The sequence below is a fragment of the Pteronotus mesoamericanus genome, unplaced genomic scaffold (assembly GCF_021234165.1).
Source record: "Pteronotus mesoamericanus isolate MK-2021 breed Mesoamerican mustached bat unplaced genomic scaffold, CSHL_Meso_final contig_98, whole genome shotgun sequence".
Classification (NCBI taxonomy): domain Eukaryota; kingdom Metazoa; phylum Chordata; class Mammalia; order Chiroptera; family Mormoopidae; genus Pteronotus; species Pteronotus mesoamericanus.
In genome coordinates, this window is record NW_026555295.1 from 919,790 (window position 1) to 939,595 (window position 19,806).

A 19,806-nucleotide genomic window follows, 5' to 3' on the forward strand; every position below is an offset into this window, starting at 1 on the left:
CCCTCCTGGTGCTAACTCGGCCTGACACGCTGGCTGCACATGGGGCTTCCTGTGGAAGCTGCAGCAAGCCCACCACCATTGTGGTGGCTGCTAATTGGCTCTGTGTTGGGCCATGGGTCACCGCTCGGTCAGCCATGGCTGATACCTTCTTCCCACTTGTCTCAGGAAAGGCTCTGCTGTCCTCTCTGCTTAGGCCTCAGCTGGCCACTGAACCACACATGCCTGGCCACACGGGACGGAGCGTACCAGCGAACCCCTCTGATGGTGGTCCCTGCCCCACTCACTCTCGGGAGAAAGCAGAGATAGCTCAGGAAACAGGGCTGGCCCTGGGGTGGGCATTTACCCAAGAGATACGGTGTGATAACCAGGGTATGAAGAAGGCCCCTCGCCCAGACATACCCGTTACAGTGCCTGAAATGCCACTATTAGAAGGAGAGTCCTCTAGGTCAACCCTTGCTCATTCAGGGTTTCTCTTAAAGTGCACATCTCGTAATTTGGGGGTGAGGAGGTCCTGAAGGGTGGGAAGAGGAAACACCACCTACTGGAATATTACAATCAATCCTTGCTTACACTATTGGCCAGGGCTCTAAGCGTAATGTTGTCATGCCCTCAATGCCCCATTTCCAGGCAGTTTCAGCAGATTGCTCTCAGAGTTGAGGCAGCTCCCCCAGCTGGTTGCCACCACACACTCATATCTGAGATATTAGTGTTCTGGGGAAGGTTAAGTGGCTTTTCCTCAGCCAAGTGGGATCCTCAGTGGGTGCTGGTTTATCTGACTTTTTTTCCAGTGCGGCTTGAGGGTAGAGAGTGGGGCAGTGCCTGGGCCACAGGAAAGCTCAAGCCCTGGCTTCCTGTAGGGGGTTGCCTCCCTTGCTCTCACTTTTCATGCCTCCAGAGCCTAACCTGTACCCCTTCACAGTTCTGCCAGGGCCCAAGCCTCTCCGCAGTATGGGACTGGAATATTTCCCACTCTCCAAGCCACCCTCAAATCCTGCCTCCTCCAGGAGGCTCCCCCACTGCTGCTCTGGCCTGTTCTCACAACCCATGGCTGCATTCTTGTCCCAACTGCCCCATTCAGGGTACCGCAGAGGTCAGGGCAGATTTGGGCGCAGCATGTCTCCCCCGCCCTTCTTCCCCCAGTGGCCCAGCGGGGGGGTGCATGACTACAAAACATCCATCTGCTCAACCACTCCCCTAGCCTCCTTTGATATGTTCCACCCTTCAGAGGGAGGCAGGATGCTGGGGAAGGCCCAGAGAGGCTCTGGGAAACATCCCCTGGCCTGGTCTGGCACCTGCTATGGGTCTGGAGAGCTGAAAGCCACCTTGTTCTTCCTCCTTGGAGGCCAGAAAAGGCTGCCTCTGGCTGCTCCAGGAAAGGAGGGAGGGGGGAGAAGGAGGGGCAGAGGGCCAGCCCCCCCTTCCTCTCTGTGAGGCACGGGCTTTGTCCACCTTTCCCAGGCTTGAGCCTCCAGCAGAAATGAGCAGGGTGCACAGAATGGTCCAAGGCTGCTGGTGGTTCCAACCCAGAGGGAAACCAAGACCGGGCCTGAGGCCCTAGGGTGAGGTATCTTGGAATGTTGGGAAGTCCAGCACTTAAAAGCCAGTGGATTATTTAAAAAAGAAAGAAAAAAAAAGAGAGAGAGAGAAATTGAGCAAGTGTAAAAATTACACTTCCAGCTGGGTCATTCTTAGAGTCTGCCCTTGGGATTATTGAGTTAGTATAGGGTCTTTAGGACAATAAGGTGGGTGACCCTGCAGATCTATATTCTCTTTCAGAGTTTTCCAAACTGGATTTTAGAGAAAATTTGTTGAGTGTGTGTGCTGGGTGGAGGGGGAGAGGGTGGGGGGCACAGGTGAGTGGGGCACAGGTTGGTGGGGAGGTCTATTTGGGACTTAATATTTCTTGAGAGATAGACTCTCTCTGTGCAAATAACCTTGTTTATGGTGCCAGTCAACAGGACAAAACAGGTTTCTCCCCTTTGGGGCTTTTGTGAGGCTGAGTGTGCTGGCAGGCAGCAGGACTTCCGAGACTAGGGTGGGACGGGGGTGGGTTGGAGAGGACTCGGTGTTCCCAAGGGTCCCTTTGTTCTGGAAGTGCCGATTAACATCTCCTGAGGGAACACCCCATAAAAAACACTGCTGCATCGACCTGTAGAGCAATACTTTGTTCTGTCCTTTGCCATCACATATAAATCCTGCTCTCTTGAATTACTGGAAGACAATTTCATAGAACTGAAAACTGTACATCTCTTCTCCTGAGGACATTTATGTTATATTATTTGTCACGGATCATTTCGATGACTTCCTCATATGTGCTCTAGGACCCTTCTCTAGAAGTGAGTTTTCCATAGGGTGACAAACTCAATCCATTTTTACAACCAAAAATCCTGGATGCCAGGAACTCCCTCAGTCCTGAACGAACCAGGACACTGGTTTTGCTATTTCCTAGCAGGGACTGAAACAGCAGGGATGGGCTCCAAGGAGCCCAAGGAGCCCTTAAGACCTATGGGGCACCCTATGGTGGGGGGCGCTGCTTTAACTGATTAAGCTCCTGGCCAGCCCTGCCTCTCCCTTCTGCCCTATCTCCTGCCCAGCAGGAGCCAGGTTTCCTAAGCAGGTAGAGAATGGAAGGAAAGCTGTGTGGCCCAGTCTCCCACGCCCATGCAAGACGCTCTGAGTTATGGCTCTGGAACCTTAAAGAACCCTGTTCATCTGGCCCCCTGCCCTGCACACACACCCCTCCCCCAACCCTGGCCTCGCTCACAGGCCCTTCCTGCCCCTCCTTTCTGCTCATCCAGTTCCTACCAGTCTTTCAAGACCCACTGAACACCTCTCCTCCAGGGAGCCTACCTGAGTGCTCCAGCCCATTCTAACCCCTGTCTTCCCTGGTCTTCTGTTCGTGCCCAGAGTCCTGTCCTCATTGTACTCATTTTCTGCCTCCTCATGACTTCTGGGCGTCTTAGTGAACTTGCCCGGAGCTAACACCTTGCCTCCCAGCCAGGCAGTGAGACCCCTGTGTGCCCACCCCAGCCTGGTCAAGCCCCATGTGGAGATGCTCAGAGGCTGGTGCACTGGGTGCTGCTCCCAGCCCCTCTCTCCCACCTCCCCACTCCTGGGTTTCAGTGAGGGCTCAGCCTTAGGAGGGTCCTGAGAGAGTCAGGCCCAGCGGTGGCAGGTCCTCTCTCACACAAAAATGCAGCTGAGGCTGCTGGAATGGATAAGTTGGGCCACAAACCCTCAACACTGTAGGAGGAGAGAGCTCAGGAGGTAGGGGTGTCTTTTAGGTACTTGGTACAAAGTGGCAGTGCCTCGGGGGACAGCTGCCTGCCCTGGAGCAAATTTCCCAGCTTCTGCTTCCCTTTCTCCCCTCCCTTCCCCAGGCTCCAGGGACTGTCCCTTCTTTTAGAACGGCCTCTCCCAGAGGCCCCGACCCAATCCAAGGCTTGGGCTGCTTACCATATGCCTAAAGGCAGACATGTAATGCTTGCTGAGGGGGTCCTAAGCAGCCTCAGCTCCAGGAGAGAAAGCCCCAGAGGTGTCTGTCCTGGATTCCCACCTTTTCCAGGAGTCCTCCTGGAAGAGACCTATGTGATTCTGGAACTGCCCTTGTACTTGTCCCTTCCCTGGGTAGCAGCTGGTGCTGGAGCAGGTGGTGACCTGCTCTGAGAGGAGTCCCTGCCCAGCCCCTAGTAGCAGCCATCTGCTCCAGCTCCTCCCCACCAGAGGTCTGAGCATAAAAGTGAGGCCCTAGCCTAGGCAGGCACTTGTCTGATCTAAGGCATGATGTACCTCCTCTCTCCTTAGGGTCCCCACCCCGCAGGCCCAGGATGCTGGATTCTCATCGGCCCCTTTCCCAGTGGATAGTCCCTCCAGGCCTGTGGAAGGATACTTATCTGCAAGGACTCGAAGGTTGGTGCCATGGAGTTTCTTCCTCTTTTAAAATCCTCACCAAGGATAGCTTTATTGATTTTAGAGAGAGAGAGAGGAATTAGGGAGGAAGGGGGGGGGAGAGAGAGAGAGAGAGAAACATCTATCGGTTGCCTCCCATGTGTGCTCCAACCAGGGATCGAACCCAAAACCTTTTGGTGCACAGGACACTCCAACCAACTGAGCAACCTGACCCGGGCCCAAGTTTCTTCTTATTTCTCAGGTTTTTCTGTGAGGCTCCAGCGTTCGGAGAGAAGAAGCCACAACATTATAACCTTTATGTACATTACATAGATTTTTGTAGTGTGAAATATTTTACTAGAAAGAAATACACTATATTCACATCATGGAATACTACTCAGAAATGAAAAGTGACTTTAAGACATGCCACAACTTTGATGAAACTCCAGGGAATTATGCTGCTGAAAAAAGGGTGCATGCTATGTAGTTCCATTTGCATCGCATTCTTGAAATGACAAAATTTTGTGAATGGAGAACAAATTAGTGGTTGCCAGGGGTCAGGGGTGGGGTGGGGAGAGGGAGGGAGTGTGGGTTTACAAGGGCAACTTGAGGGATCCGTGTGGATATGTGACTGTTCTGTATCATGACTGAGGTGGTGGATACCCAGACCTACACATATAATAAAACTGTACAGGACTATACACACATGCGCACATGCACACACACACACAAACGCACACACTTGTGAAAATGGGTACAGGTAAAACAGGGGGAAATTGGAAAGATTGATGGATTGTGTCTATGTCAATATCTGAGTTGTGATATTGGAGGAAAATGTGATCTCTCTGCAATATTTCCTTTCTTTCCTTAAGATTTTATTTATTTATTTTTAGACAGAGTGGAAGGCAGGGAGAAAGAGAGAGAAACATTAATGCATGGTTGCCTCTCGCATGTTCCCTACTGGGGACCTGGCTCACAACCTAGGCCTGTGCCCTGACTGGGAATCCAACTGGTGACTTTTTGGTTCACAGGCCGGTGCTCAATCCACTGAGCCACAGCAGCCACGTCTCTCTACAGTATTTCTTACAACTTCACGTGAATCTGCAACTGTCTCAATAAAAACTACAATTACTTATTTTTAAAAAAGGAATGTAATTTTATGAAAGGGGGACTCTGGGTTTCCCAAATTTGCTAATGGGAAAGACAGGAGTCTGGGAGAGATGAGGCTCCCTCTCTACACCTCTGTCCCCTCACCCCCATCTCACCCCCACCCCAGCTCCCCACCCCACACTTATGGGGGACTTCTCAGGGCCACTTTCAGAGGAAGCCTGTTCTGGAAGCCGCTGAACTTGGGTCTGGTCTGCAGAACCCACCCTACCCTGAGTCCTTTGCCCCTCTCTCCTGAGATATAGAATGTTGGTCGCTCAGGAAGTAATCTGTCCTCGGCTCTAGCTAGGCACCAAAGAACAAACTGTGATATAAAATGGGACACACTTGGCAGTGGAAGTCCGTGAAATGTATCCTGCTGGCTTTATGTGTCACAGACTTCTTAGAGGAGGCTCAGCCTCACTGCCCTCCCTTCATGCACTCATTTCTGGGTTTCTTGCTGTACCACAGTGTTGGCAGAGGTGACAGGTGGTAGAATTGGGAATTCTCTGATTATCTGAGCACCAGTGGTCTAACCCATCATTACCAAAAGCATGTGCCAAGTGCCTGTAATCCACAGAGACTTGGTGTGTTCTGAAAGGGTGGAAAGGTTTTAGAGTCAAGGAGAACTGGATTCAAACCCCAGCTTGGTCCTCTCTGAGGCCTCTGAACTCTGGGAATTTTGGCTTTTATAAAATCAGTATACAGTTTGTCTATACGGTGTTATGTAATTGGTTATGTGATGCTCCTTATCCTTTTTTTCAGATTCCTGGAGACAACAGCCTGGAGGGTGAGTCCAGGAGCCTGGAAGGAAGGAAACATAATTGCCTTTCCCCAATACTTGAGAAGGGCACAGGTTCCCCAAATGGCAGTGTGGACTGAGCCACTGGAGGTTTTATGGGCCCTAGGGACTCTCAAGAGATGTCAGGAGCCTGGAAGCAGATGAGTGAAGGCCCTGATGGGAAAACTGCCCGTCTCAGCAATTGCCTGGAGCCGCCCCTCCCCAGTGCTGCAGGGCTGTTTAACCTTCGCCCTCAGACGCAAACCTGGGAGGCAAGAGGAGGGTGTGTTCAATCTAAGTTGGAACCTGAAATGACTGAATTCATCTATAAGTGATTAGACCAGGAGTGGGGGATTGAGACAGGAATTCAGTTTAGTTGTAAGAAAATCATTGCCTTTTTGCACCCTGAGTTTGTGGTCTATAAAAAATTGGACTTGCTACACAGGTATTCACTTTCATATTGTACTTCTACACGGATAGACACAACCATGGCCCTTCTCACATCCGTACAACATCTGCCCAGTGTGTGCTGGTACATGTTTAACAGTCAGCTTTCTGCAAAAACAGTCAACAACCTGATTTGTAGCAGTTGATGATTTCTGTGTTGTAAATACTCCCACCATGGCAGTTTTGAGCTACCAACCTGACATCTCTGAATGGATGTTAGAAAGATGCTGACAAAGGTGAGCTAATGTAAGCCAGCTCTGGCACAATGCCGCAAAGTTACATTTATACATCTGTGCATCTGCTCAAGTGTGCCCAGAATTGAAATTCTAAATTCTAATTCTGTACATACACTAGTACAGAAAGATGCGCAAAAATATTATTTCAAATACATACACTTGTAGACACATTTAATTACTTAGAAATGTACAAAGACAAGTTCAAATGTATAAACACATGTACATCTACATGTAAATCGATGCAAGCCAAAACATGCATATATCGATAAATGCACACACAGACACCTACACGCTCAGGAAGAGGAAATAAACCAACCTGATTTTCTGGGGTTGCTTGCATAAGGCTGCACACCTTTCAGAACCACTTTGGCTCAAGGCAGAGGAGACTTGAAGGGCAGACTGTTTACAGTCAATGATCTATAGCTGCTTCTAGACTCTGGGGCCCCCATGCAACTCCTGCCCTTTCTGGGTTACTCTGGGCAGTCCTGCAGGTCTGGGAAAGCCCTTCCCTTGCCAATCACCAGCCCCAGAAACCCACTCTACCCTTTAACTTAGTAAGACAGCCCCTCACTCCTGCCTCTTTAATTGTGGGGAAGCCAACTCCAGCCGGTCTCTGCCCTCATCCCAGATCAACAGAGCAAGAGGTCAACGTGACTCTCCACTTGGCTCCCTTCCCATGACTCCTGCTCTTCCCTGTCCCTTATTACTTCCTTGTTTATTTCTTGCCTGGGCCCTTGCCCCAGCTTTCTAAATGTCTCCCTGTTCCAGGCACTTTCCTCCCATTTGTCTTGCTATAATAAACCTGCCAGATTAATTATCCTAAAGCACAGCACTGAGGTCGTACATGTACTGGCAACTTCCCCACGCAGGTCAGACTACGGCTAGATCCGTTTGAGGTAAACTAACCACTTTTCCAAATCCTGCTTCCCCAGTTTAATTTTTCAATTCTGTTTTCTTCAAACATCTTTCGCTCCCTGGTCTGGGCAGCAAATCATTTCTGATACAAAGTCTGCTAGCTATCTTCTTTAGTTCACAGTGGGGCATTTACTACCTCTTGTGTTTGTGGTACAGTGCTTTATAGTTTATAAGCACTCTCAAAATTATTTGTGGACCTTCTGTCATATGCCCCATACTGAAGTTAGCCCTGGAAATACAATGATGAGTAAAAACAGATGTGGTCGTGCTCTCATGAACCAAGTCCACATATCCCGCTGAAGTCCTCGGCTCCAAAACCATAAGCAGATTTGGAAGGGAAGTGTTTTTCCATTGTGCCTCTTACCCGTTCCCCTACCCACCATGGAAAGATGGCCTCCCTGGCGCCATGAGGACAAAGTAGAGAAGACAGAGAACATGACTTTCACTTCTAGACTCTTAAAGGACTTTCCTAACTTCGTGAGCAACACAGGAGCAGCTGCTGGGATGCTGCACGCCAGGTGCAAAGGGGGCATTAAACTCTTACAAGGCTATATAGAGGTTAACACTAGTCTGCATGGCAACAGGTTTATTTTTTTCCCATTAAGTAACTACTCAAACCCGTAACCAGCAACAACTATTACCTGTGTGAGCCTTGGCTAATTACTTTGATGTCAGAGCCTTTGTTTCCTCACTTGTAATATGTAGTTAGAAATCTCTGTTATACTCATAGTGTTGTTAGAACAATCAAATGAGATATAAGTATATAAAAGAGGATTATAGTGTATATCACAGTATTATTATTGATCTTTTAGTGACATTTCTTTGTTAAATCTGTCCTATGCCATTACCTATGTTATAAACAGGCACTCAGTGACTCTAAAATATTCTGGTCTGGATGGATAGGAGACAAGGCATAGAGCACCACTGTACAATAGAAATGTGTGAACCACAAATATGCATCACATGTATAATCTAAAATTTTCTAGTAGTATACTTAAAAGAGATAAGATCGGCCTGGCAAAATTAATTTTAATAATATACAATTTTAACCCACTATCTCTAGAGTATTATCATTTCAATATGTAATTCATATAAAATTATTGCTGCTGTTTTTACAGTCTCTGTTGGCACCACATCTTTGAAATCCTGTATTTTACATGTACAGCACATCTCATTTGGACTAGCCAAGTTTCAAGTGCTTTCGTAGGCACACATGGCTGCTGTGCTGGACAGCACACGCTAATTAAGAAAGTATGTAAAAATTAAAGATCTTTGTAGTGCTTAATAGTTTCCAAAACTCTTGATATTTAAATCCCATCTTGGGCTGACTAGGCAGATATTTACCATGTCCATTTTGGAGATGAGCAGAAGTAGCAGCAATTATGTATAATTTGCCTTAAGTTATCAGCTAGTAAATGGTGAACTCAATCCTTGTGTTCAAGGCTGACACTTCCTCTTTTGCTTCCTTTTCTAAACAAGCAACAGAAAAGGAAACTTGAATGTTACCATCCATACATGTCTCAAGACTCGTTGCACTAGTGCATATAAAGGCACGGTTCTTTCAAAATCCACCTACAATCTCTTGCCTTAAAAGATCATGGTCAGTTTAATGCCCCCATAATCTGTTGGCACCATTATTCTAAAAATGTATGTGTGCTGGATCAAGCACCCTCAGCTCTGATGTGCTATGGATGTAAATGATGTAAGTGGGTGTTAAAAAAATCTTACTTCTTTCTCTGATATGTTCTATGATGTAGTGACTTAACTTTTTAATTACTCTTTGGGGTGACATTGAAGTGTTTCAGCATTCCAAATAAATGAGAAATGAAGCAAAGACTCCTCTCTTCTAGTTTAAAAAACATATACATGCCAAATGTTTACACCAAAGCATAACCAGACCCAGATGGCTATCAGGAAAAGAGGTTCCTAGGGCAGGATTTCTCTATAAGAAGATAGCAGACACATAGGGGTATGGGGTGGTGGACAGAACAGGGAACAGGCCATCTTGAGAACTGCCCTGTGAAGGACTAGTCCCTAGGCTAATGTTTCCAAAGAGAGGCCAAGGGCAGCTGACTATCTTCCTGACCAGTGAAGCTGCCCCATCACTAACCCAGAACCACCAGCAGAAGCCCCAGCTTGACTTCCAGACCTGGCTAGTTGTTTTCTCCTAGGCAGGGTGGTGGCCAGAGGGCAATTAAAAAGGCTTGTAAAGTTGTATATGCTAGCTTGCCTGGTAGTCTAGTTTCCACAAATACCTTGTCAAATCAACTCAAAAAGAGCCTGGAGGCTTTGCTAGAAATAAATTATAGAGATTTATTCAAGGGTCTTGGAGTTTGCAAACCTGGAACGTGGGCAAAAGCCCAGAAGCGTTCCAAAGAAGAAAAGTCAAAAGTTCTTACAGTAAAAAATATATTCTTGAAAATTATCAGTCCTGCATTCTTAGCCCTAGGATTGGTCCAGGACGGTTATCAGACAGATGTCAGGCAGTCAGGATGCTGGATGCCAGGTGGCGTAGAAAATGAGTGTCAGGAGGTCTGGTCACACCCATTGGTCTGGATAATCGAAGTCGGGTGGATATGCATGCGAGTTCTTCAGGAGGTCATTAGACGGTTACCTGAGAGTCCAGATGTATATCCAGGCATTAATACAGGACTCCAAAATTCAAAAAAGTTTCAGTTCCCAGGGCAGTTAGAATAAGAACGAACTCTTTTCTTATGCCTCAACCTTCGTAATATTAATAATTATACAGCTTGGTTAAAATGACTCGTTTACATATTCTCTGTCTTCACTCTTTTCCTCAAACCTCCCCCCCACCAAACTAAACTGAGTGGGTAAAAAAAGCTAAACACCCCTTCTCTGGGCCAAGGACAAGGGCAGTCCCCAGGGCTTTTCTCCTTCCCCAGCCCGCTTCTCTACACTCCTGGCCATAGTGCGGCGTAAAGAAAGTCTGCGTGGGCATTTGCGTGCACGTGTGACTTTTCCCATAGCCAGGTAGGTACTGGGTTGAACGTTACAACAATTTTTTGAGGTTCTGCGACGCCCCTGGCTTATGTACGCACCCCACCCCAAAACCTCGAGAGGGGTGTTTGCATATCTCTTTTAACAGTCTACGTGGCTCAAAAGCAGTGCGCACGCGCTAGGCCAGGCTACCAGCAACTTCCGGGTGCTGAGGGGCGGGCAGCACGGGGAACGTGTTCAGCAGGTCTGTGACAGACACCCGTTTCTGGCACCTCCGCTCCGGATCTGGTGTCTACCTCCGGAAACAGGGGCCAGGAGGTGGGGAAGGACTGGCGGAGCTCCGAGTGGCCGCTGACGGGAGCAGTCATCCAGTCCTGGAGACCGCCCCAGCTCTAACAGCCTGGGGCAAGCAGCTGCTCGCTGAGCCATGCCACGCCCCCCGCGCGCGCGCACTCGGAGTCAGCTGGTCCGCGCCGCCGTTCACGTGACGCGGGGCGGTGCCGAGTGGTAGGGCGGGAGGGAGGGTAGCACCAGCGGGAGGGAACCTTGCGGCGGCATCAGCGGCAGCGGTAGCATCAGAATGGCCGCGCTCTACGGGGGTGTAGAGGGGTGAGTCCGGCCCGACTGAGGGAGTCCGGGAGGGGCGTCCTGGAAGCGGCTTGGGCCTACCCCTGTCCGAGGGCGGGTAGAAAGAAGGTCGTGGGCAGGCTGGTGGCCTCCTGCCTCCGAGTCCGGTCACTTCGGGCTTTTGGGCTGCGGGGCCTTACGGAGCAGGGTTCTGTGCACGCGCACGGTGCCTCTGCGCGCGCGGATGTGTGCCTTGCAGGGGCTCTGTGTGCGCCACGGCCACACCCCAGGGGGGTCCTTTGTGTTTCACAGCGGAACCACGCCCCTTTTCCCCAAGAACGACCCGCTCCTCTGTTCCCCGCTGGAGATGCTCCTTTTCTCCATTCCTGACCCCAGAGAGTTTTGTAGAACAGGTGTCAGGTGTGAAGTTGCTGGACTGGAGGGTGGGGAAAGGGAGTGTGGTGGAAGCCGGGACAAAGGTCTTTGCTGGAGGGTATCTGGGAGCTGGAGCAGCTTCGAGCCCGTCCCGATCCCTGAAACCCTTTCATTCTTGTCAGCACTCCAGGCTTCTCACCCTAGGTAGAACCCAGTCATTCTTTCATTTTCCCTGCGAAGAGCTTGTCTACTGGACTTTTTGTAGTAGCTCTTCCCCTCGGTATGAATACGGCAAGACTTTTGCTCGGCGCATAGGCTTCGGTTACCACATGTGTATAAAGTGAGAGGAGAGATGAAGATGATTACCAAGTCCCCTGCCAGTGACAACGGTCTATGAATCTGGGTTTGTCAAATCAGGGCATATTAGAGGTTGCTGCTGCCTCAGCCAGGGCACTTTTGAAACTGAGATTGGATTACTTCTATGGCAGCCACATCTCACTGCTGACTCACGGACCCCACCGTCTTTTTTTCACATGCATTGTTAAGGTTCATCTCCCCATCTTGTAACTATTGCCCTTTAAAAAAAACAATTAAGTACAGGAGTCTGCATTCATCCCTGTTATATGTATGTAGGTCTGTGGTGTTGAATCTCATGCATTAACTAACCCTTGAAACTTGCCATTTTTCAGTTTGGTCATCAGGTTTTCAGTGCCCTCTTCTGATTATTACTAAAAGTACTGATCAGTAAAGAAACATTCATCACACCACCACAGACCTCCCTCCAAACTACCGGTTTCCCCAGTAGTAAGCATTTGACTGTTTAGTTGCTTAAGTGGATATAAAGTCTCCCTGCCATCTGGTCAGTGTTTCTCACAAGAGTGTCTTGGAGACCTTGGCAGCTGGAACTGGATCTTGAAAGGCAGCCTTTCGCTTTTGTGAGAAGCAGAGAGAGACGCCATTCTCTTTAATCACATTTACTGAGTGTAGCCTGTGCTACTCCTGAGATGGATAAATAATCTGGAGCTTGTAGACAGGAAAACAACTAAATACACTCTTAATAGAGAGGAATCCTTAAAAGTTTTTGGGGCACTGAGGGTTAACTAATGCTGCTATGTGGGTGGACCACACATCAGAGGTTTCAGGGACTAGCTGATGTATACGTAGGGCCTTGCAGGATAAGTAGGACATCCCTAAGGGAAGCTGTCCACCAGCACAGCAAACACTGAACCACAGAGGTGGGTTTGGGAATGGCGACTGGGTTTGCTGAAACAGGCTCTGCCACACTGGGCTCTGTGACAAGGATTGCACAAGCTTAGCTCTCCTTCAGGTTTTTCTGAGCAAGACTGAGTGCCCCCTTGTGTTCTGTAGGGGAGGAACACGGTCCAAGGTCCTTTTACTCTCAGAGGATGGGCAGATCCTGGCAGAAGCGGATGGACTCAGCACAAACCACTGGGTAAAGGCCACAATGAGGGGACCAGGGGGCTTGGTTGTGGTTTTATATGCTGTGATCCTGTTGAGGTGGTGGCTTGGGGCTCATATAGCAGTCTGTAGGGGTAGCAAAGGTGGTGCAGGCCTTTGTAACTCCTCATTCCCTTGATTGGGCTAGCTGATCGGGACAGACAAGTGTGTGGAGAGGATCAACGAGATGGTGAACAGGGCCAAACGGAAAGCAGGGGTCGATCCTCTGGTACCTCTACGAAGCTTGGTGAGTCTGGGGTAGAGGCTGGGAATTAAGTTACAGCAACATGGAAAAAGCAAGTTTGAACTAAATGAGTCTGAAGACTTTCACTGCAGAGGGAAAGACCTTGGGGGCATGGTCTCTGGTCTAGAAACTTACATGATCTGTCTATCCTTGTGGCTTCAATTGTCACCTGCGGGTCACAGCAATTGGAAAAGCACAGAGCTTTGGAAAGTCACTTAAATCTTGGTTTGTCAGTCAATATCTGTGTGACCCTAAGCAGATTACATACCTTTTCTAAACCTCAGTTTCCTCCTTTGGAAAGTGCAGATAACAGTAGCTACCTCAGAGTTGCTGGCACAGTAAAATGACATTTCACATCCTGAAGTGATTAGCAGAGACCCTGACCCATAAGCACTCATTAAAATGCTCACTGTTACTCCCAGCTCAGGCCTTTCTTCCACGTTGTTGTAGCTCTGGCTACTCCCTGGACATGGCCTCAGTGAGATGTTCTGCAGGCACAGCCAAACCCCGTTTATTCCAGGCCAAGCTTCTCTCTCTTCAATGTGCTCCTCTGCCTAATTTTTCTGATAATGGCACTGTTGGTGTCCTAAGTCCGAAACTTGGCATTGTTGAAACTCTGTCAGTTTCCAGCCCAGCTTTTTACAGCCACAGCCTTCCGAGGGTCATCACGTGGGGTAAAAGGAGGACTGGGGCTGGATAAGCAGGGCCCAGATGTAGAGAGCAGGGGGCAGACAGCAGGAGGGGCGGGGGTGGAGAAAGGAGCTGGGTCTGAGGCCCTGCTCGCTTGCTCACCTCCCCGCTGGCTTAGGGCCTATCCCTGAGCGGTGGGGAGCAGGAGGACGCGGTGAGGATCCTGATGGAGGAGCTGAGGGACCAATTTCCCTACCTGAGTGAAAGCTACTTAATCACCACCGACGCCGCTGGCTCCATCGCCACAGCCACCCCGGATGGTGAGGAGGTGGAGGGAGGGGTGAGGTTGAGAACTGTTTTTCTTGGGAAAGCTCCTTAGATGTACCTTGCAGAACTTGTCTTGCAAATATCTGGAAGTCAACCTCCATCAACCCCGCCCCCCCACCCTTTTTAGTTAGCTTAAGTCCCTGCCAGAGTAAGGACTGGACAGTAGGGAGGGCAAGGGGGCATCTTAGTGAGAAGCAAGGAGTGGAGTCAGACTTAAGGTTCCATCCCAAAGGAAGGAGGTCTTGAGGCTGACTGAGGAAGGCATTAAGTGCTGAGAAGCAAGTGGGAGGAGCACTGATTGGAGTGTACAAAGCATTGGTATCACAAGATTGGCATTTGAATATCAGTTCCTGTTTTCCCAGCTGCATCGTCTTGGAGAAGTTACAGAACTCTCAGTTTCAATTTCCTTATCTATGAAATGGGGGTAATTGTATTGATAAGGTGGTTTAGAGTATTGAGTATCACTGAATAGGGCCTAGTACCATCCATGGCACCTACTGGGTATCCAGTAAAGCAGGCAGTCACTTGAAGGCTGACTGGGCAAGGAGACGTAGGCTCATATTCCTCTCTTTCCCCCAGAGGCGGGGTGTATGTGATCGGAGTTTCTCTGAGAGCCAGACCCCCTACCTTCAGCAGGACACTAGCTAGCTCAATTTTCTCTGCGAGGCTGGGTGGTGATTCCTTGATCCGGGGTGGGTTTCTGTCCTGTCCTCGGAAGCTGTGTGCTCACCTGTGCAGGGCACACTGAGCCTCCTGTGCCCTTTCCCCAGGTGGGATCGTGCTCATCTCTGGGACAGGCTCCAACTGCAGGCTCATCAACCCCGATGGCTCTGAGAGTGGCTGCGGCGGCTGGGGCCACATGATGGGGGACGAGGGCTCAGGTGAGCTCATGCCGACAGGGCCTGGCTCAGGGTCCTGGACCCTTCCCTTTCTGCAGCTCTCCATCTTCTCTCCCTTGCCCTCAGCCTGCTGACTTCTTGGAAATTTCTGGGGACAGTTCCTGAATCTGATGGTCCTGAGTACAAAATAATGACTGAGAGATCATAGAGATGCAAATGCTGGACAAGTGGCTGGCCTTGCTCTTCAGCAGTGATTTGCACCCAGGATTCAGGTTCATGCCTCAGCATAATACCTGCTGACCACCTGAGTTGACTTCTGGGGCCCTGGGGAGGAACTGACACTCTGAAGGTTAAGGCAGTAGAAGCCAGGAGATGCTGCACGAGTCTGCTGGTGGGAAAGGGGTATAGAAGCTTTTCCTGTTGTCACCTCTATAGGCAGCACATGTACGTTTTCATAGGAGTCCTTGGGGTCCAGTTCATCAGTGATCCAGTGATTTGTGTGACAACTGACTGACCTTGTCTTTAGTTTTGGGTAGCAGCCGGTGTGACATAGCGTCACCTGTTCTGTCTTCCCCCTCCAGCTTTCCCTTATGTGGATCAGTCAGATACAGTTTAATTCGAGGCCTGCAGGCTGGGAATTGGGACACCTAATTTGCTGTAATATACAAGGTGATCACTAACCCTGTCTAGGTCTGAGTTTTCTTCCATGTGAGCTCAGGGAAATTGCCCCATCTCCTAGCTTTCTCTCCTCTCCACAGCCTACTGGATTGCACACCAAGCAGTGAAAATAGTGTTTGATTCCATCGACAACCTAGAGGCAGCTCCTCATGACATTGGCTATGTCAAACAGGCCATGTTCAGCTATTTCCAGGTATTTCCCTCCTGCCCCCAATAAACATGCACACCTGGGATAGGGCGGTGGGAGACTGAGCAGCCATGAATGCAGGGGAGAGACCGGGTGAGCTAAAGGAAAGTTGGGGTGAGTCATGGGTCAGAGCTGGAGGCTGGAGAAGTCAGGTGAGGACAAGATTCAGAATGATACAGGTGGTGCATGCCAGGAGGGTATCAGGGATGAGGGCGAGGCAGGCTGGGGACAAATGGTTAGCCAGATTTTATTCTTGGGCAGCTGGACCCTGCTGGGAGGTGAAGGCAGATGACATTCTAAGCTGGAGTGAAAATTGCAGAGTAAAATCAGGAAGCAGTGCTCATAGACACAGAGACAGCAGCCAAAGTCTGAACAGATGTGTTAGGCAGTTAGCTGCTTCTGGCCTGTAACGGTCAGGGAGGAGAGCCAACTAGGAGGTGGACGGGGAGAGTTCTTAGGGAGGTGCAGCCTCCTACCCAGGGTATAGGGGATTGACTTTCTCTCTTCTCTGAGCCATGATTATTTGTAGTGGGTTTGGAAACAGCTTTCTGATATGAGCCAGAAGTAAAAGGTGGGAAGGGGAGAAGGAAGTGAATGTTTATGTGATGGACATCTCTCTGAATGAGGGTTACTTAGGTGAGTTGGGGCTGGGGCCAGGGAAGGAGATTAGAAATGTTAGGAAGTAGGACCTGTATTCTCAAGACTCAGGGCTTGATGATTATAGTCAACTGGCCTGGGCCAAGCTGAGGAACAGGGAGAGAAATCACCTCCTCTAGCAGCTGCTGTAGGAAGGGGAGTTAAGGTATCCTGACTCAGCAAATTGGTTCTAACCCACAGTGATATGTCCAACATTCCCTCTCTTATCCTTTGGTCATTATTATAAGGTCATTACAAAGAGTAAATGAGATAGTCTGTATAACATGCTTATTATTACATTGCTATAGGTGCTCAAAGTTAGCCACCCCCTTCTTCCACCTTAGTAATGGATCTGGGAAATGAATCACTGGTTCCTCAGGACCTTCACAGGTGTTACTAGTGTGTAAGTTTGTTGGGATGGAGGAAGGACCTTCTGTGGTCAAGTAAATTTAGGGGAAACATAAAGATTTCTTGGTTCAGGGCTTCTTGGAGTCTTTAGCTTGCACATGTGCATTGTGAATCTTTAAGGAGAGGTATAATGTGCAATAGTCCTTATATTCCTTTGACCAAAGAAACCTTTTCAAGAGAACCTCAAGGAACTACAGAACACACTTTGGTGAGCAGAGATCTGTGCTCTGTCCAAACTAACCTGTAAGGAGCAATGGAGTTCTTGTTGGGGGAAACAACTTTTCTCAAATGGGAAATTGCAAATCCTTGTACTCTCTAGAGCTGAAAAAAAAAAAACACCAAACATTATCCAAGCTTTTCGAACAGTAGAGACATCAGGAAGGCCAGCTTGGGTGGACTGACTGGCAATTTTCCTTTGCTCCTGGTGACTGTCTTGTGCCTTTCTCTGCCTCCCAGGTGCCAGATCGGCTAGGACTCCTTGTACATCTGTATAGGGACTTTGATAAATGCAGGTTTGCTGGGTTTTGCCGGAAAATTGCAGAAGGTACTGGAGGTGGGGCAGGGTTTTATCTGGCTTTCTTCCCCGAAGACCTCCCAGATGGGAAGGGGGTGGCGTAGTAGAGTAAGGTTCAGATAGGGAGGGGACTGGAAGCCAGGTCAATCTCCCCTTGACCAAGTGACCTCCGTTCTCTACTACCATGGGCCTTGGTTTTGGTGGGCCTTGAGGTGGAAGCAGGACACACAGGTTGTATTGACAGTTGTTTTATACTACCTATGTTCCACTTCTTGACAGCTCTTGTGGCTTGTGCGGGCTATATGTCTGTGTCTGATAAACCTATGAAGCAGTTGTCCTTTGGGCAAATCTGTTAACTTTTTTTTTTTAAACCAATAATACCCAAAGAACTAGGGGATCCTGGAGAGGTTAGGCATATTTGGTTGGGTGTCAGGAAAAGCTTGCTTGATTGCACACTACTCTTTCTCCACTGTATGGCCCATACTCCCTTCATTTGGATTCTTGCAGACTCAGGGCATTGGAGGGTCCTTTTAAGTCCTCCTGGACTGAGGCCCCTTCAGAGCAGAGCTGGGAAGGGGCTGACCAACAGCAGATTGTTGAAGGTGGACAGGGGTCCCCAACAGGAACACCAGCTAGGTGCTCAAGTATGGCCCTGAGTCCCTAGACCCTCAAGGGCAGAACTCAGTAACCCTGTGTAAGCTGGTGTATGAACCAGATAGATGCCAGTGTGCTGCACTGGTGGGGGAGTTTCCCTTCTCAAGTGCATGGAACAAGCCACCTCCATACAGGACACCCCTGCTAGGGTAGAAGTGCCTGGTGGGGGTGGGGGAGGTAAGGGTAGAGTGGCAGCTGTGGAGACTTACTTTTACCCACATGCTTTGAGGTGGGCATCTATTCCTGATTGAGACCTAGCTGTTTGCCTCAGCTCAAGGCCCTCAACCTTCTCTCTGGCTGCCGTGCACCAGAGAGTGAGGACACCTGGGCACTGGTGGCTTCCTAGGAACTCACCAATCCCTTCCCTCTTCCCCACGCCAGGTGCTCAGCAAGGAGATCCCCTTTCCCGTTATATCTTCAGGAAGGCGGGGGAGATGCTGGGCAGACACGTTGTGGCCGTGTTGCCTGAGATTGATCCGGTGAGTTGAGGTGGGCAATGAAGACTGGGAGCTGCTGGGCCAGTTTTGGCCCTTTCCCATGAGGGGTGACACTGCCCATCAATTGTTTTACATGTGGTACATGTGCTCCTCCTTTCAGTCATGTTTATGCCCATTTTCCTCTCCTTGTTTCTTCCTCTATTGTTCAATGTCTTTTCCTTTCCCCCCTCTCCCTTGTCTTGATGTATTTCCCTATTTTCTTTCCTTTTTTCCCCTTGAGTTCACTTCTGGTTCTCAACTAGAGGGAGTGTAAGTGGGATAGGGAGCGCTGGTCTTAAGAAACTACCCCTTCAGCATTGGAGAGGCATGGTCACTCCCACTATCCACTTCTGCTCTCTGCCCAGGTCTTATTCAAAGGGGAGATGGGTCTCCCCATCCTGTGTGTGGGGTCTGTGTGGAAGAGCTGGGAGCTACTGAAAGAAGGTGAGTAAGGTGTGGGGGCAAGGGTGAGGGATGGTGCTGGCAAAGAGGTGGCTCAGGAAAGCTGCCTGCTCCAGGGAGGATGTGGGACCTGAGGCCTGGACAGGCCACTGATGCCTCAGCTCAAGGCCCTCAACCTTCGGTCTGCCAGGGAGCACTTTTACTAGGTCCCATCCAGCTCCTTTGAACTCTTAAAAAGATACTCTTTTCCATAGGATTTAATGAATAAGCATCACTTTTTAAAAATTAAAGACAAAACTAACTTAAAGTGAGAGCTTCTGACCAGCATGTGGTGACATCCTTAGTCAACACAGTCCTAGCCAGAGGAAGGAAATGTGCCGCCTTTGCCCTTGCTGCCTTGTTTTGGGCAACTGTGGTTTCCATTAGACATTCTGAAGTAGCCCTCAGACCCCTGTTACTACCTTGGAGTTCCAGGCATCAGGTGCTGGGTGGGCAGCTGGTTCCAGTACTGGCCTCCCCCGTACCCTGGGGCACCACCTGTTGGGGATTTGGCATGTGGGCCCCTCCAGGACCACAGAAATCCCTCGGGGCCTGGGCCTAGTCTTCCCCGCCTCCCCCCCCCCCCCCCCCCCCAACCCCTTTGTCCCTACCCTGGTCCCTATCACAGGCTGCTGGTCTTCTCTTAATCTCTGTCCTCTGCATTCTTTCCCTTCAGGCTTCCTTCTGGCGCTGACCCAGGGCAGAGAGATCCAGGCTCAGAACTCCTTCTCCAGCTTCACCCTGATGAAACTGAGGCACTCCTCCGCCCTGGGTGGGGCCAGCCTGGGGGCCAGGCACATCGGGCACCTCCTCCCGATGGACTACAGTGCCAATGCTGTTGCCTTCTACTCTCATACCTTCTCCTAGGGGGCTGGCCCTAGGCTCCACCCCCTCCATGCCCAATGGACATTGGGTGCTGGGAGAGAGGGGCCCTTTTTTCCGTTTCCTGTTTTTTAAAAAAGAAAAACACATATAGAAGAAAATAAATGCACTTTACCCAC

The 19,806-nt window shown here is 49.6% G+C and overlaps 1 protein-coding gene across 1 annotated transcript; it reads left to right on the top strand.

Moving 5' to 3' along the window:
• Positions 1-10,908: 10,908 nt before the first annotated feature.
• On the top strand, positions 10,909-19,806 carry NAGK (N-acetylglucosamine kinase). The gene is made up of 10 exons (XM_054586818.1): positions 10,909-10,980; positions 12,682-12,766; positions 12,920-13,018; positions 13,824-13,965; positions 14,743-14,853; positions 15,570-15,682; positions 17,177-17,264; positions 18,270-18,367; positions 18,730-18,808; positions 19,482-19,806. The coding sequence occupies exons 1-10, from the start codon at positions 10,952-10,954 to the stop codon at positions 19,670-19,672; spliced, it is 1,035 nt and encodes a 344-aa protein (XP_054442793.1). The 5' UTR covers positions 10,909-10,951; the 3' UTR covers positions 19,673-19,806.